The 17,751-nt window shown below is 34.4% G+C and overlaps 1 protein-coding gene across 1 annotated transcript in view; it reads right to left on the bottom strand.

Annotated features, from left to right (window-relative positions):
- The window catches only part of wcy (WW domain-containing adapter protein with coiled-coil wacky), a 56,774-nt gene that overhangs the window by 25,028 nt on the left and 13,995 nt on the right, over window positions 1–17,751 (bottom strand). Inside the window, exons 3-6 of the mRNA XM_072544057.1 lie at window positions 9,292–9,511; window positions 3,577–3,731; window positions 3,126–3,342; window positions 1,222–1,487 (exon numbers count right to left, since the gene is read on the bottom strand). Of these exons, the coding sequence (XP_072400158.1) occupies window positions 1,222–1,487; window positions 3,126–3,342; window positions 3,577–3,731; window positions 9,292–9,511 (858 nt within the window). The remainder of the gene's footprint in view (window positions 1–1,221; window positions 1,488–3,125; window positions 3,343–3,576; window positions 3,732–9,291; window positions 9,512–17,751) is intronic.

Here is a 17,751-nt window from a genome sequence, read left to right as displayed (position 1 = left end):
ACAACACAAAAAATATAGTCAATTCACTAGTAATTTGTTTTTTGTATGAAAACAACAGAAACATTGGATGAAGAACATTTCAATTTCATTATCCTAAGTTCATATTTTTTAAAATTAACAACCACCAAAATAAATTGATCCAAACAATAAAATATAACAGATTATTGAGAAAGATTTAAACAAATTATTCAGTCTCTCATTTATAGGTTCGATTCCAGTTTTATTGTAAAGTGTTGTATTTAATGGATTATGAAGTGGGTTATCAGGATGACACATTCTATTAATTTGTCTAAGGCAGATTGTTTCATCCCTTTTATATTATTTTTAGCAAGACCTTTACAATTATAGAACTACTATACAACTATAGAAATTGTAGAACCATATTCCACCATGGGTCTGCAAATCATTTTATAAATGTTGGCAGCAGTTTCAATCATAATTCCCCCATTTTTGTATGTAAAGCTCCTAAAGTGTTTTGCTCTAGTTATAATTTTTCTTTTTATACATGTGTGGTAGTTGAACTTTAATTTGTTGTCTATTTCAATTTCAAAATACCTATTGGGAGGATTTACTAATATTGTTACATATGTTTTTATAGGGAGACAGTTCGCTTCGTAATAAACTTCAAATAATTGGGGAATTACAAGTTAGAAAATTCAACAGAGTTCAAAAATAAGTGTTAAAGTAGTGAATAAAGGAAATAACATCAGACAAGTAAGATAGAACTATTTTAATAATTTTAACAAGTTTTGAGTAAATGAATAATTGTGTGAAAGATTAAAAAAATGGTTTTGGCAAATGTTTTAAGTCCGAGGGGTCGACCCGCTTAAGCATTCCTACGCGTTTTTTTTTTGTTTTTTGGCAGATAAGAGACTAATTGATGCCGACAAGAAATTAAATATCAAAATAAAAGCCACATTATTTTATTACAAAAATCCAGATCCGGCCTTAAAATAAATTGGATTAAAGTTAAGATTAGAATTGAATTAAATTAAAATAATAAATAATAATTGTTATTGTAATAAAAAAGTTTAAATAATATAGAAAAATGAATAGAAGTGACAAAGGAACGGGAAGCGAAATAGATACAGATGAAAAAACGAAACGCAAGAGAAGAGACCAGGATGAATATTTTAGAAGTAAAATGACAAAAATATTTACTAATTCATTTCTATTAGCAGATTGTAATAATAATGCTAGAATAATATAAGAAGAATTTACCTGTTGAGATGTACTAGTTGAATATGAAATTTCTGATGTGGGCGTACTGTCTCCCGGCGATATATCCATATCTTGGGTGGTCTGAACATTATCTTCGGTATGTTTCTGAGACAATCGAGAAGAATCCTTAGAGGATGTGTCCCCGTCATCTCGGCTGCTGCTACTACTCCAATGTCGACTGACAGTTGCACTTTCACGACTGTGTTCTTTAGTGCTCGTGCTGCTACTGCTGTTAGCCGCCCGTGAGTTGGAATGTTTCTCATGTCCTGCAGTAAAAATATATATAAATAATTTAAATCAACGTAAACCGGTAAATACCGGAAGGAAAATAGGTAGGTGCAGATCTCTAACAAGATTCACGGATCATAATGTCGCAACTATAGATGTTCCTCTGTCAGATTGTGTGAGAATAACAGGGGTAGGGGTCAGGGGGACCAAATAGCGTATCTCCGATGTATCCCATGTCACAACCCTTAGAAAGATGACGCATATAACTAAAATCTTCTCGATACAAGCGAGGTTAAGCGTTTGAACTTTTGAAAAGTATTGTACTTCGGGAACATCCGCGTAGTTCGGTAGTGATTGTTAGTAAGAAAGAACATTTGGAAAGTAAGTGTGTGCCTGAACAAAGATGCGGCTCATAGAACTGTCACTAAAACAGTTACGTGAACAACTAGAAGAACAGAATGAAGACTGCAACGGGTTCAAGAAGATCTTTCAAGAACGACTGAGGGATGTTCTCAACAAGAATGGAGGTAACCCAGAGACATTCCATTTTCAATCAGCAGAAGAAGCAGTTTAAACTAAAATTGAAGAAACTTTTATGTAGAAAGAGTGGTGATAAATTTAAAAATGTTCATCCATGAATTACACAACGCTTTCTTCGAGACTCAAGACTACTACACTGTTCAGCATATGTTGAATCCATATATATATATATATATATATATATATATATTTAGGGATTCTACAGTATTCACTGCCTTCCCTCGCTCAACCGTTTCCATCTCTCTCTGTTGTTCCATTCTCCATCGTTTAGTCCTCTCTTACTCATGGCGTCGTCTACTTCGTTTCTCCAGGATTTTCGGGGTCGTCCTCTTTTCCTCCTTCCTATGGGGCTCCATTCGGTTATTTTCTTTATCCATCTGCTGTCGCTCGTTCTTCTTACATGTCCATACCACTTTAGTCTTTTTTGTTCTATATATGTTAGTATGTCTGTTTCTATTGATGTTCTTTGCTTTATTTCGTCACTACTTCTCCTATCCATTCTTGTTACTCTGCAGCATCTTCGCAGGCATTCCATCTCTGTTGCTACTATCTTACTGCTGGTTTTCTTGTTTATGATCCAATTTTCAGCCCCATATGTCATAATACTTCGCACTAATGTTTTATAAATCTGCGTTTTTGTCTTCATATTTAGGTGTCTATCCCACCATACTGAGTTAAGTTGTCGGATTGCTGTTCTTGTTTGTCCTAATCTTTGTGTAATTTCTTCCTCTGTTGTTGCCTTTTTCGTGATTATAAACCCCAGGTATTTGAATTTATCCTTTCCTTTGATTGTTACGTTGTCATCAATCTGTAGATCTTCTATGTCTTCTTCACTTGTAGATAGGTACTCTGTTTTCGCGAGGTTAATATCTAGGCCAGCCTTGGTATATTCTTCTTGTAGTTTCTTCATCATGTAGCTGAGGTCGTCTTGGTCTTGTGCAATCACTACTTGATCGTCTGCAAAACTTAATGTATGAATGAATCCAAAAAATGTAGATTAACTTCAAAAGTTGCAGAATTAGTACATCGTTTTCCTGTAGATAGAACAATGTAGACGATTTAAACCTTTAAGAGAAAAAACATCGTATGTATACCTACTGTAAATATAAAAAACAAAAAATATGTCAAGTCCTTACTCAAATTTGAACGGCTACAACTGCTGTAACTCCTATCTGAATCTCTATCTCGATCCCTATTCCTAAATCGATCACGATCTCGTTCTCTTTCTATCCATTCTCTTGGTTTCTCCCATTGGGATACTTCTGTTTTGCAATTATAATAATACTTCTTACCAGATGAACTGACATGTTCGGACCAATCCCCTACTCTTACTATTCTGTCTCTGTCATCTCTCTGAAAATTAAATTTTGTATCAGTATGGCAATTAAAAGATTTCTTTGTATTCTGATTACATGATAGTACAATGCAAACATTACAAAAAAAAAATAAAAAGTATTGTAGTAGTTATCTGTACAGAACTTGCAAAACTAAATAACCAATATGATCGACATATTTATTTTTTGTGAGTTAAAGTCAATAAAATAGTAATATTATTAGTCAAAATTCGGAAAATATGAGGATATTTACCTTATCTACACAATTATTATGCATCGGTTTTCTATCCCTTGACGATAATTGAGAAGTCTTTATCGGATGCAAGATACCTTTTTCATCATTTCTATCAGATCCCATTCTGTGTTCAGAATCTCTACTACGCTTGTCCTTTGGTGACCTGGCACTATCTGTAAATCGAAACATTCATTCAATTAACTAGTTGCATTTTGCAGATGAAAATTGAACTTTAAATTATTTTTTTATCCAAGTTATCCAAGATCTCATAAGTCCTTGTTCAAATTAGACGAAGACGCATATACAGGGTGTCCAAAAACAGTCTTCCAAAAGAAAACTACAAATTCTGAAACTCATTTTATGTCAATTTGACGTAAATCATCTTGTCGAAAAATGCCTATTAAGGAAGCTAGAGTTGTTTAATAATGGCGTCCTAACATCGGTTTAATACAAAAATCTTCAAAACATTTGTCTTTTAAGTAAGCATTCTGTATATTTATTTATGGGAATGGCTACGGGATATTTTTATTCATAACTATTTTGTCTTTCAAAATTTCATCATTTGACATAAAGATTAACAAATTTCAATTTTTTTTATAAAAAAAAATTATGCTGTCATGTATCAATGCACACGTTTCATTGACTAACAAATTCATTTCTAATTGTGACAAGCGCCCACGGAAAATAAACAAAATAAAAAAATACACCAAAATGGCAACTGAAAGTATCAAACACAAAACTAAATCTACAACAAATGCTCCACATGACGGTCATCCGTTCCCATACACAAAATTATTCGCGTATGTAAAAATCGCGAGTTGTTGCAAAAATTCCCAGATTGCTACTAAATTTGATGCAGGCACCCTGAATTCGTCTCCAAAGCTGATCGCATGTTTCTATTGGTTGTGAATAAACGAATAATATAGGTATAGCCCCGGATTTAAATCAGGAGACTTTGCTGGCCAAGAAAACGGATCGCCTCTTCCGATTCATCGCTCACGGTAATTTTTATCTAAAAAACTACGAAAAATCCTACAATAATGGGCCGGATAACCATCATGGGAAAACTATTTGCGAATATTTAAATTAATATCATCCAATAAATCCGTTAGTATTTTGTTTAATCCTGATAATTTAAACGATTGGGCATTTAATATTAAAAACCACTATTCATATAGGACCCTGGCACTTTTTTATGTAAAAGTGGTATCAGTTAAATTGGCTGAAACTTTGCAGATAGGTAGCTTTGGTCGTGCTAATCAAAAGTTCTCTACAGCTTGTCATCAAGTGCCCTAGTCTGTCGACCAATAGCACGCACTTGATGCGCATCACCCCGCCTACCTCGACTTGGAGATTAATAAATAATTGCACAATCTTCGAGTTGAATTGAGATCAGTCGTTCGTTAGACCACGGCCTCACCTAGAGCATAGTACGCTCTAGGGGGTCACCGGTCGGGACTCTGTTCCATTGCTACTGCGAATTTTGGACTCTGTAGCTAGTCTTTACTTCAAAAAGTTGTTTTATTTCAACAATAGTCCACGATATTATACATATAAGCAAGTATATACCAAGTCTTTATCAAGACTTGGTAAAAATACCAACAGAAGTTAAAGTGGATAAATGCTTAGAGATAGTTAGTACATTACACACGAAGCCCCTAAGCAAAGCGTACAACAGAGTGGATAATTTCATAGGTCCACTCATGGTGCGACGACAGCCCCAAGACTCAGAAATCAATTGCTTCTAAGTTATATATAGAGCTTCAAATTATCGGTTTTTAGCCCATTTTTCAAAATCATGAATTTAAAAACGTACCGTCCCACACATTTAATTTCAATAAGAATACACCTAGCCTACAATATTAATCGGCATTTTTTCCTTAACCTAATTTTCCCAAGATTGTTTGTAAACTAGATGTCACCTGGTCCATCCTAGCTTTTTTGACATGAAATGCCCACTTCTTTGTTGTGGCTACAATGCACAACACTAACTAAGCCTTGAACAACTTCACACATTACACAAGCTCGAACGGTTTAGTCCTCTTGAACCTTCGCATCTGGTGTTGATTACAAAAAGCTGAAATGATTGGGATGCTTATGGAGCCTCTCTTCATGTCTCCTGGCGACTTTCTTAATTTCAATTGGAATAGATTCGACTTTCTCTACGTAAATCGTCATTCCGAAAATACCAAGGAGCACCTACAATATTCCCTAGTATTCGGTTCTGGAGCGTTTCTAAATTTCTATAATTGCTTTTTTTGGTACAGCCCCTTAATTTTAGGCCATAGGTTCATACCGGTTTCAATATCTGTTTGTAAATCAATACTTTGTTTTGGATGGAAAGTTGAAAGTACCTACCTAGAGTATGTTTCAAGTGTAGTGGCGGAAATTTCTAGAAACAATAAAGCCTCACCAAACAAAGCAGTCGCGTTCAGCGACTATGGTATTGGAAATCACTACTGTATCATCTGCATACCGCAGGTTGAGCTTTACTCCATTTATTGAGATACCTTCATCAATATCTTTTAGAGCCTCTTCAAAAATGTGCTCTGAGTACAGATTGAATATCAGTGGTGAAAGTATGCACCCCTGTCTCACTCCCCTTAAGATTTTGACCTGATCTGTATATTCTCTATCTATTCGGAGCACCGCTGATTGATTCCAATGCAGGTTAGCTATTATTTTTAAGTCTTTTCCGACAATCCCTGTCTTCTTCAGAACTTCTACCATTTGTTCATGCCTGACTCTATCGAAAGCCTTCTTGTAGTCAATTAAACATGCAAAAACATTACAGCTGACATCTCTACATTTCTGAAACAATACCTGCACGATAAATAAAGCTTTCCTCGTACCAATGGCGTTCATAACGCATGTTGTTCCTCGCATTTCCGGTAAATTCTTTTGTGGATAACTTTTAAAAACAGCTTGAGCAGATGGCTCATAAGTCCTATAATCTTCACAAACTTTTGTTCCTGTTTTTTTGGGCAATGTACTCCGATTTGAACCACTACTGGTATTTTTCCTGCCTTGTATATTTCATTAAATATTTCAGTTATTATTTTTATTTGTTCTGCATCTAATAGCTTCAATAGTTCTGCAGGAATTTCATCAAGTCCCGGTGCCTTCCCATCTTTCATTTGTCTGACAGCTGCCGTTATTTCTTCTGGTAGGATTTTGGGACCTGAACTTTCTTCAATGGTGGGCTCTTGTATTGTTCTAAAGTCATGGAAAAGTTTCTCCAAGTATATTCTTCCCATACTTTCTTTTTATCTTCTTTGGTTATGGCAAGATTGCCTTCATCATCTGTTATTTTTCCGCTGTTGCGTTTTCGGAACTTTCCAGCTATTTCCTTCACCTTTCGATGAACATTGAAGTTATCATATCGACTCTGATACTCCTCTATTTCTTGACATTGTTCTGTTTTTTGTTTCTCTTTGGCTTCTCTTATTTTTCTTCTGTCGATGGTATGTATTCTCTTATATTCTTGGAGATTTTCTTTGTTTTTTTTTTTCTCTGATCCATCAAGTATCTCATCGGTCATCCACGATTTCCGTTTCTCTGTATCTTTCTTCAGGTGTTGTTCTTTTATTTCTCTCACTGTTTCTTGTATGGTGGTTAGACTTTCCTCTATAGTTCCTGCATTTTTGCATTTTAGCACCTTTGTATTGAGGTTTTCACTCACCTTCAGTCGAACATTGGGATCTTTCAGCTTTCTAACATCATACTTCTTCATCGACTAACTAGTAACCTTCTTCACTCTGACTTTGAAATTACCACAACTGGTACATGATCAGAATTTATGTCTGCCCCCGGGTACGTTTTGACAGATGTACAGCTGTTCCTATACCTCTTATTTGCTAGCATGTAATCAATTTGATTTCTTACAATCCTTCCCACAGAATCCTGTGGAGATTTCCAGGAGTACAGTGTCCTTGGGTGTAGCTTAAACCAGGTGTTCATTATTACTAATTGATTTGCTTCCGCAAAAATCTCCAAAGTATCTCCCCGATCGTTGCGGTTTCCTAGACCAAATGGTCCAACTGCAGATGAGGTTTTGCTGGCCCCAACTTTGGCGTTGAAGTCACCCATGACAATTATTGAGTCTTGCTTTTTAACCTTTTCACGACTTGATTAATGCTATGGTATAGTTCTTCTATCTCTTCTTCTGTTCCTTCTGTTGTAGGTGCATACACTTGAGTTATATTGATGTCGATTGGTCTTGCTTTTAGTTGTATGAGCATCACTCTTGCATCAATAAGCTTTACTATGGCTTTTCTAGGTATTTTTTTAGTACATCGCCATTGATCAGATCAAACCCAGGCGATTTTTGTATTGATGTTCTTGATTAATTTTTGAACTTCTTTTGTACTACCTAGTCAATTGTATGTTAATAGAATCAAGTTGAATCTAGAAACGAGGTATGTGTTAACTGGCTTATTTATCTTGCCTTCCAGAGGGAGTACCTAGTCGGTGCATTCATTATCAGTTAGTTTTCTCAGGTACTGACTGATTGATTCGTTTTTAATTTTACCGATTTCTCTTTGCAGCTGTTGTGTGAGCCTGTTTAGCTTATTTTTATTTTCAGTTATTCGAGTCCTCTGCCATACCTTCCGAGCCTTTCTTTTTTCCTGAATCAACTATCTAATTTCTTTGGGGTAATTGTTTCCTAGTATTTTTCTTTGGATTATGGGTGTGTTGTTCCATGCAGCCTGTTGGATGTTTATCATAAATAGCTGTTTCTCATTCCAATTGTTCTATCGTTATCCATTGAACTCAATTTTCTCATTCATTTCTGATTGGAAGTCCGTAAACTTATTGGTCAATGCGGGTTTTACTTCAGTGGTAACAATTTGCTCACTAATAGTTAGTAGAATTGGCATCTAAACTTCTTGGTTTCGTTACTAGGAATTGCAAGTATTTCTCCATTAATTTAACAAGACTAGTGTATTGTTGCTTAATTAGAACTATTTTGGAATACTGTTCAGTTATTTAGTCACCCTATTTTCAGGACAATATTGATACCATAGAAAGAGTCCAGCATAAATTTTTGAGATATTATGCTTACCACGTCCACACTACTATTGAAAATCATGATTATTCCCGTATCGAACAACAATTATCTTTACCCTCACTCAAGAATATAATAGAGTAAGAAGACTAATACAAACATTAGTAAATTTACTAATGTTTGTATTTTGAGAACGATTTCCGAAGTGGAAATTGAAACGTCAATAAATAAACTTACTTTAACCTTTAATTGCGGCTTATTCCCATTTAAATAGGAATAACCTTTAGAAATACCAGTAATTTGACATTATTACAATTACTGTTTTTTTAATTTTCCATAGACATCTTTCACGATTAGAATAAAATTTTGTGATCATTTCAGGATCACAATTATAAATGAATTTGTTACTCAATGGAAAAATACGCTTTGAAACATGAAAAGTAAAAATCGTTTTTTACATTTTTTACTCGACTTCATATAAGAGAATCATTTTTTTTTATGAAAAAAAAAAATTGAAAATTGTTAAATGTGTGGTGTCAAAATGATGAAATTTTGAAAGAAAAAAAAGTAAAAATAAACATGTCTAATATCCCTACTAAACGAGCCGCGTATGGATTTGATTTACGTCAAAACAGACATAATATGAGTTACAGAATTAGCAGTTTTCTTTTGTGAAGAGCGTTTGTAGACACTTTTATTTCTTTTTATTTTTTCTCGTTCCTTACCTGAATACTTATCCCTCGACATCTTATAGTCTCTATTTTCTCTCTCCTTTTCACGAATTTTCTGTAGATAGGAGTTTTTCGATTGATAAGATCTGTCACGGTCCCTGGGTGATTGAGAGTCCGGACTGTCTGACCTGTAATTGCCATTGGGTGAATCCCGAATCCTCTCATATCTGTCACTACTCGATCCATAACTCTTCGATGAACTGTACTTCGAACTCTTAAATAAAATATAAAAAAAATGTCATTAAATAAACATTAAAAAGCTAATACAGATTTGCAAATTTAAATTTTATGAAATGAAAGAAATATCTTTTATTTGCTGATTGTAATTGTGTTGTGAATAATAAACGATATGGCAAAAAAACTAACAAAATACGTAACACGCATAGCCCTAAAAATTGCTAGAAAAGAAAAAACAAAAGAAGGTAAGTTACAAAAAGAAACAAAAAACAAACGAATATAGAAAGTAAAAATAAAAACCAAGCGAATGATTAGAAGAGGTATGCAAGCAGTATACCAACACCAAGTGGAAGAAGACATAGAACATAATAAAATTATTAAATATTTGTGAAAAAAGGAAAGAACCAGAGAGATAGAGTTAAAAGGTGAAAGAGACACAGAAACAAAGGAGTTACTAATAATCAAAATACGAGGAGTGTTTTTTAAGTAAGTACCGTTTTGGAATTAAAAAAAGACGTGCAAAGATATGGCAATAATTTTATTTTTACATGAAAGCCTGTACCTTAATCTACTTTTCTACATAATTTCCGTGAATATTGAGGCACTTGTCATAACGTGGCACCAGTTTTTGAATACTCTTCTGATAAAATTCTGCCGCCTGACTTGTTAACCACTGCATCACAAATGTTTTGACTTCGTTATCGTCTTGAAGACGCTGACCGCCCAGGTGTTTCTTCAAGTGCTGGAACAAATGGTAGTCGCTGGACGCCAGATCAGGGCTGTATGGAGGATGATCTAGAGTTTTCCATTTAAATGATTTGATGAGATCTTTGGTCCGATTAGCCACATGTGGACGGGCATTGTCATGCAGCAAAACGATACCCTTACTCAACTTGCCAAGTCTTTTGTTCTGGATTGCACGACGCAGATTTTTCAATGTCTCACAATAAGACGCTGCATTGATTGTCTCATTACGAGGCAGAAACTCCACTAGCAATACTCCTTTTCTGTCCCAAAAAACTGTGCACATGATTTTCCGGGCAGAAATTGTTTGCATAAACTTCACTCTTTTGGGCGATGATGAATGTCGCCATTCCATGGATTGTTGTTTCGATTCTGGTGTGACGTAGGCCACCCACGTTTCGTCACCAGTAACAATTTGGTCTAAAAAATCTTCACCTTCACTGTGGTACCGCTCAAGGAAAGTCAATGCACTGCCTAAACATTGGGTTTTGTGCAAATCCGTCAACATTTTTGGAACCCAACGTAAACACAATTTCCGGTAATTCAAGTTCTAGGTAACAATGCGATATAAAACACTACGAGAATACTGAGGAAAGCAGTCGGACAATGATGCAATTGTAAAGCGTCTGTTTTCTCTCACCTTTTCGTCCACTTTCTGCACCAAATTTTCATTAACGACCGAAGGACGCCCACTCCGTTCTTCATCATGCACATTTGTGCGGCCATCTTTAAATGCTCTCACCCATTTCTTTACCATTCCATCACTCAGAATGTTTTGTCCGTAAACTTCAACGATCTCACGATAAATATCGATCGGTTTTACGCCTTTAGCACTAAGAAATCGTATAAGAGCCCGTACTTCACAATCAGCGTGACTCACGATTGTTGGAGGCATCTTAAACACTGGAGTAAACAAGTATACAATGAAGAATCAGACTGTAATGGCGTCAGTGCGTAGACAAGATATGTAGGTAACCAGCGCTCATGTGCGGAACGCCGACGGTAGCGCTGCGGCGGCGGAATCGCAAAACGGTACTTACTTAAAAAACATGCCTCGTAGTACGTGATGTCACATGATACAAACACAACATATTTAAGTCATAAATATGTTCCTTCTTAGGAGTAGAAATAATATTTGAAGATTTCTATTAATGTTAACTTACAGAATTACACCATATCGTTTGTCGCTCACTTAAGCGCATAGAAGGAGGTACAGTACGTTGTTCTGTTTGGAATCGAAGGCAGTTGTACTTTGGCGTTACAGTAGGTGTGTAGCCACGTGTTGTGCGATACCTTTTGAAGTAATGAGATGGAGTAGCAGTTCGGAGGAAGACTTTGTTATTGCATGTGCAGTAGCTGAAGAAGAAGCTACTACCTGTGGTAGTTCTGATCCGAAACATCATACACTTCTTTTAATTTTGAACAATAAAAATAAATGTTTCGTCATCCATACTCTCGTCAATGCAGATCAGTACTTACAAGTGTAAATACAAATACCAACTGAACATTACCGATATTAGTGAAAGTGGTTACGTTTTTTCAGTACGAGATCCGTCGAAAGTCGTCGATGACAAACTAAATTCAGAAAAGTTTCCGCATAACTTCCGTAGACCTCCGCTCACTAGTGCAATACAAAGAGCACCCGGTAATGCCACATAAAGTCAAAGAGAAATCGTGAGATCGGAAGAAATAAATCGTAAGAAATCGTGAGATTTCGCTACAGTTGAATTTTGAAGGAAATGGGAGTTTTTAAATGATATATTCTCCTTCTTCTTTAGGTACCGTCTCCTCTAAGGAGGTTGGTAATCATCACAGCAATTTTCACTTTTGAGATTGCAGCTCTGAACAAGTCGACGGAACTGCCATTATACCACTTTCTCATTGCTGAGGCTCCTGGCTCATTGTTGAGCCAGGAGATGCGTCTTCTTCCAATACTTCGTTTTCCCTGCATTATGGTTTGTAGCAACACATATTTATCCCCTCTCATAACGTGGCCGAGATATTGTAACTTTCTTATCTTAATCGTATTCATGATTTTCATTTCCTTTGTCATATTTCTGAGGACCTCAACATTTGTTATTCGGTCTACCCAACTTATTTTTAATATTCTTCGGTAGGTCCACATCTCGAATGCTTTAAGTCGATCGCTCACCTCTTTCTTTAAGGTCCAGGCCTCCACCCCATACAGCAGCACCGAAAACACATATGAACGTAATATTCTTATTTTGAGTTGCAAACTAAGGTCTCTACTGCATAATACTTTTCTCATCTTATTAAATGTTGCTCTAGCTTGTCCAATTCTCGTTTTTAGTTCTTCTGTATACTCGTTATTTTCATTAATAATTGTACCAAGATATCTGTATTTTTTTACTTTTTCTATTGGAACCCCTCTTATGTTTAAAATGTCTTGTTGTGTTTTGGAAATTGTCATAAATTTTGTTTTATTAGCATTAAGCGTTAGTCCGCTTTCCTCACTAGCATTTACTACATTATCTAAAAGTGTCTGTAGATCTTGTATATTTTCTGCAATTAGTATAATATCATCGGCATATCTGATATTGTTGATGGGTCTGCCGTTGACTTTTATTCCAATTGTTACATTTTCGAGTGATTTTTTAATTATTTCTTCCGAATATAGATTGAACAATAACGGGGAAGAGTATGCAACCTTGCCTTACGCCTCTTTTTATCTCTACTTCCTCCGAAAGTTCTTTACCTACTCTGACTTTTGCTGTTTGGTTAAAGTAGTAAAGTAAATGATAAAGTAAATGATATATAATTATACAAAACTATTTTAAATACGTTAGGTATATTGTTATATATTACATAATATTATATAAGTACATATTTAAAAATTAGTGTACTAGAAAAGGGCATATTTTAGGGGAACCGTCAGTATCAGATATAATTTTAGGAAATTACCTACCTACATACTTATATAACATGCAAGCTAAGGATTTATCAATTCAATATTGAGCAATGATTATAAACATTCTTTTTAGTTTAAACTTCAATGAAAATTATCAACCTATTTTACCCAAGAGCATTAAGTACCTATATAATATATTATATACATAAATCTAATTTTGTTTTCTGAGGATTTAACATTTTAACGGCACTTGTAGGATTTCAAAGTTATTGAAGATGAACTATAAGTCAATGTTATATGAAACTGTTTCTTATCTCAAATACACACTTAAATCATTTAGGTTTGTTGATCCTTTAACTATAATACAAAATTCCGTCTATTCTTGATATTTATTAAAGATGATAAAATATATATAAACTTCAGTTGTTTATGGACCGATATTTACACTTTCAAAGCACTAAAGAATCTTTTAAGCTTTGTTTATATTATTTTGTGTATATTAATTGGATGAGTGCAAGCACTTTTATAAAAAAATACAGTCGATTTATGAATATTTCAAGGTGACAATCTAAGAGCACTTAAAAAATGCTGATTTTCTCGTTAACCTTTTATTAGGTACCCATTATTCATCTTGAGATTTATAACAGCCTAAAAATGTTAAAAATCGTAGGATCGTTAGATTTGTCTTCAATTCGTGTGATTTCACGATAAATCGTGAGGAGTGGCATCACTTGTCTGCACTGAACAGAATTTCTTCACCTAGGATTCTACGGTTGCGATCCGTGTCCCTTCTCTTCAACCGCGCGTTGCACCGGACAGATACGCGTGGGTATATTTAACTACATGAAGAAAATTCATAACAACCCGTTTTTCCGCGCTTCGCTTCGCGATGCAGAGCCTAAGTGAGCGACAAGCTTAACTTCTATCATTTAATTTGTATACGTCGATTATAAAGCGTTTTTATGAAGCACACTACTTGTCCGGATCACACTTTAACTGCAATCGAACGACATTTTGGCATAAATTGGTAACACTTATTTGGCAGTTGCGTTGTTGACAGTTCAGATTTGTTTTTATTATTTACTATTAATTAGACTCTGTTCTTTTTAGAACAAAATGAGTGTGATTTAATTCCAAAATGTCACATCAGAAGTTAAATAGTCGTTGTAAAGAGATGGTAGCTTCTTTGATTTATTAGCAAGTAATGTACTACTAAATAAAATCAACGTTTTACAGAACTCAGCCTTACGAATATGTTTAGGAGCCATGAGATCCACTCCAGTACAAGCTTTATATTTGGAAGCCTTAGAACCTCCTTTAAATATAAGACGAAGGTTTTTGTCCAAAAAATATTTAATGAAAGTATACTTACTGAACTCATCTCTATACGAAAAGATAGTCACTTTGAATTGCCATGACCTGACAAATAAATATTGGCAAAAAAAGAAATCTCCCTTACTTTGCGAAGCGTATAATCAAAATATAGCACTTTTAAAAAATATAGATAGAACGAACTACATATTCAAAAATTACTCTTCTTTCTTTTTACATACAGATATTATTGTACCAAATTATAGTGAAAATATATATTTAAATAAAAATATTGTTCTATCTATAACAAGCAAATACAAAGAGGCAATAGCTCTATATACAGATGCGTCTAAATCTCCAGATGGAACCGGATGCGCTTTTTTTATACCATCGGAACATATAGAAAAGAAATTCAAACTGAACCCGGAAACTTCGATTTATACAGCAGAGGCTATTGCAATATATGAAGCTTTATTATATGTAGCTGAAGTTGAGTTTGCCCATATTCTAATTTTGTCGGACTCCTTAGCAGTGTTAAAATCCATTGGTAAATATGGACCACCTAACTTACAAGACTGCCCATACATTTATAGAATTAAACATATTATTCAAACTCTTTTAACTAAAGGAATCAATGTACATTTTCTCTGGATTAAAGCACATGCAGGATTTGAACATAATGAATATGTCGACTTATTAGCCAAAGAAAGCATTTTAACCGATACTGGTATTCTACATAAAGTAACGCTTTCTGACAGTATTGTTTCTTGCAAGTTAACATTACTTCGAGAGTGGAGCTACCAGTGGAAGGAATACTCTTTTGTGAACCAAAATAGATACTCGATAATTCAGCCAGATATTCCCAAATTTCCTTGGTACAAGTCTTTTAGAGCTTCCAGGAGGCACATAACCTCCATTATTAGAATACGTTTCGGACACGCATGTTATCCAAAGCACTTATTTAAAATAAAGGTGTTGGATGATGACAAATGTGAGCATTGTGGAGAGGAAAGTGATTTAGATCATATATTTTTTGGTTGTTCTAAAGTGAGTTTAGTGGTGAGTCTACTCATCCAAACTTATAAATGATTTATTAAAATATAAAATAGCAGCTCCTTGGAATATACTATATTTATTATCACTTGGCTCTGTAGATATTTACAACTCCTTAATTAAATTTTTAAAAGACAGCAAATTATCATTATAATTCTCTAAAAATTATTTAGTTAATCTTGTTACCTTTGTCTTAAACCATTTGTATAACATGTAAATTAAAATTAAATGTAATGTAAAAATTATAATGATGACTGTCTTAGTCCTTTTGTGTCTGGCTGTATGACGATAAGTCTAAGCAAAAAAAAAAAAAAAATTTGAACAGGAACGTGATAATAACGATCCCATTCTACCGTTGACTGCTGTTAGGGAAGTGTGTAATGTATTTTTTTGTATGTTTATGTAGGTGCTTAAAATAAACATTATTGTTTTAGCGTGTAGTTGCAGCTTTAAATTTACATATTTCAACTGTGAATTCTCTCTCTCTGTGAATCTTAAAACACGTCAATGTTAATTTTTGAATGACCATCAACTGATATATATGTGTTGGACATTACGTCATCGGTATCGGCGTAATGACGTAATCGACGATTTTTTTAAATACAAATCGAAGTCACGCGACAGCTCATTTGAAAGGTATCCTTATCGTCTTTGCAACGATGTATTATAATCACTTGAATATTTATTTCTACGGGGTTGACCAAAATTATGAACTTTGTTATTTAACATGGAATTACAATAAATATTCATTCACTGAACTAAAATATACTAAGAAACTCCACTGGGAATAAAACAAAATAGTGTTTTTAGCTAGTTCCGAAAAAAAATACATTGATAACAAACAATGCTACATTATAATCTGAAATTAATTATTGTAGTAAGTATTCCAAGTTGTTTTTCAAAAATATTTAAATTAATATTGTCATTGACTCGTCTTTATTTGTCAATGATCTGTGAGTCTGTTGTCAAATAATAGACGTCAAATTTTTACTCTTAAGCATTAATAACAGTACTTACAAAACTGAAACTAACAGAAACAGAACGAATCCAGATTTTAATCATGATTGGTTATGGAGATAGAGTGAGTGAGTGATATCAAGTAGAAGTTCGTAATTTATTTAATGCTAAATACCCCAATCGCGAAATAATTACTCAATCAACAGTAAGTAAAATTGAAAAAAAAAATTAGAGAAACGGTCCGTGTTAAAGATCTTCCCAGAAGTGGTAGAAAATCAATATCCGAACCCAAGAAACTGGACGTTGTACTGACGTTTCAAGAAAATCCCCATACCAGTTCTAGGCAGGTCGCATTAGATAATAATGTCCACCAATCAACTGTTGTAAGAGTGATAAAATAGGAGAAGTGGCATCCATACAAAGTACATCTGATCCAGGAGCTATTAGATTACTTTGATAGAAGAATTGAATTCTGCGAAACCGTTATGTAAAAATGTAACAGAGATCAGGGTTTCATACAAAAGGTACTTTTTTCTGATGAAGCGTCTTTTAAGCTGAACGGCCACGTAAATCGCCAGACATATCGATACTCGGCAAGTGAAAATACACATTGGATGGAAGAGTATAGGACACAATATCCCGAGAAGGTAAATGTTTGGGCCGGCATTATAAACAATCAAATTGTAGGGCCATGTTGTTTTAAGGAAAGCTTAACTGCTTCTAGTTATCTAGAATTTCTTCAGGATTATTTGTTGCCACAGCTGAATCAGCTATTTCCAAATAGAAATGATTTGTGGTACCAACATGATGGGGCTCTCCCACACTACGGCGTTGAGGTACGAAATTACCTTAATAACGTTTTCCCAGGTAGGTGGATAGGTATAAGGGGTCCCATCGAATGATCACCAAGGTCTCCAGATTTAACTCCTTAGACTTTTTTTGTGGGGATATTTAAAGAGCAGAGTGTATCAAAATCGACAGAATAATGTAGAAGAGTTCTTACATATTGTATTATTGCTGAAGGTCGCCAATTTGAACATTTGTTGTAATTTAATTGTATTTAAGTAAACATTTATTGTAAGTTAATTGTATTAATAAACCAACAGTTTTGGTTAACCCTGTAGAAATAAGTATTCAAATGATTATATCATTGGAAAGGCAATAAGGAGACCTTTCAAATGAGCTGTCGCGTGACCTCGGTTTGTATTTAAAAAAATCGTCAATTGCGTCATTACGCCGACACTGATGACGTAATGTCCAACACATATATATCAGTTGATGTTCATTCAATAGTTAAAATTGACGTGTTTTAAGATTTTTTTTTTAAAGTTGTCTGTTTCTGA

Source organism: Diabrotica undecimpunctata, chromosome 9 (genome assembly GCF_040954645.1).
Source record: "Diabrotica undecimpunctata isolate CICGRU chromosome 9, icDiaUnde3, whole genome shotgun sequence".
In the NCBI taxonomy this organism is placed as follows: Eukaryota; Metazoa; Arthropoda; class Insecta; order Coleoptera; family Chrysomelidae; genus Diabrotica; species Diabrotica undecimpunctata.
This window is presented reverse-complemented; position numbering and strand designations above follow the sequence as displayed.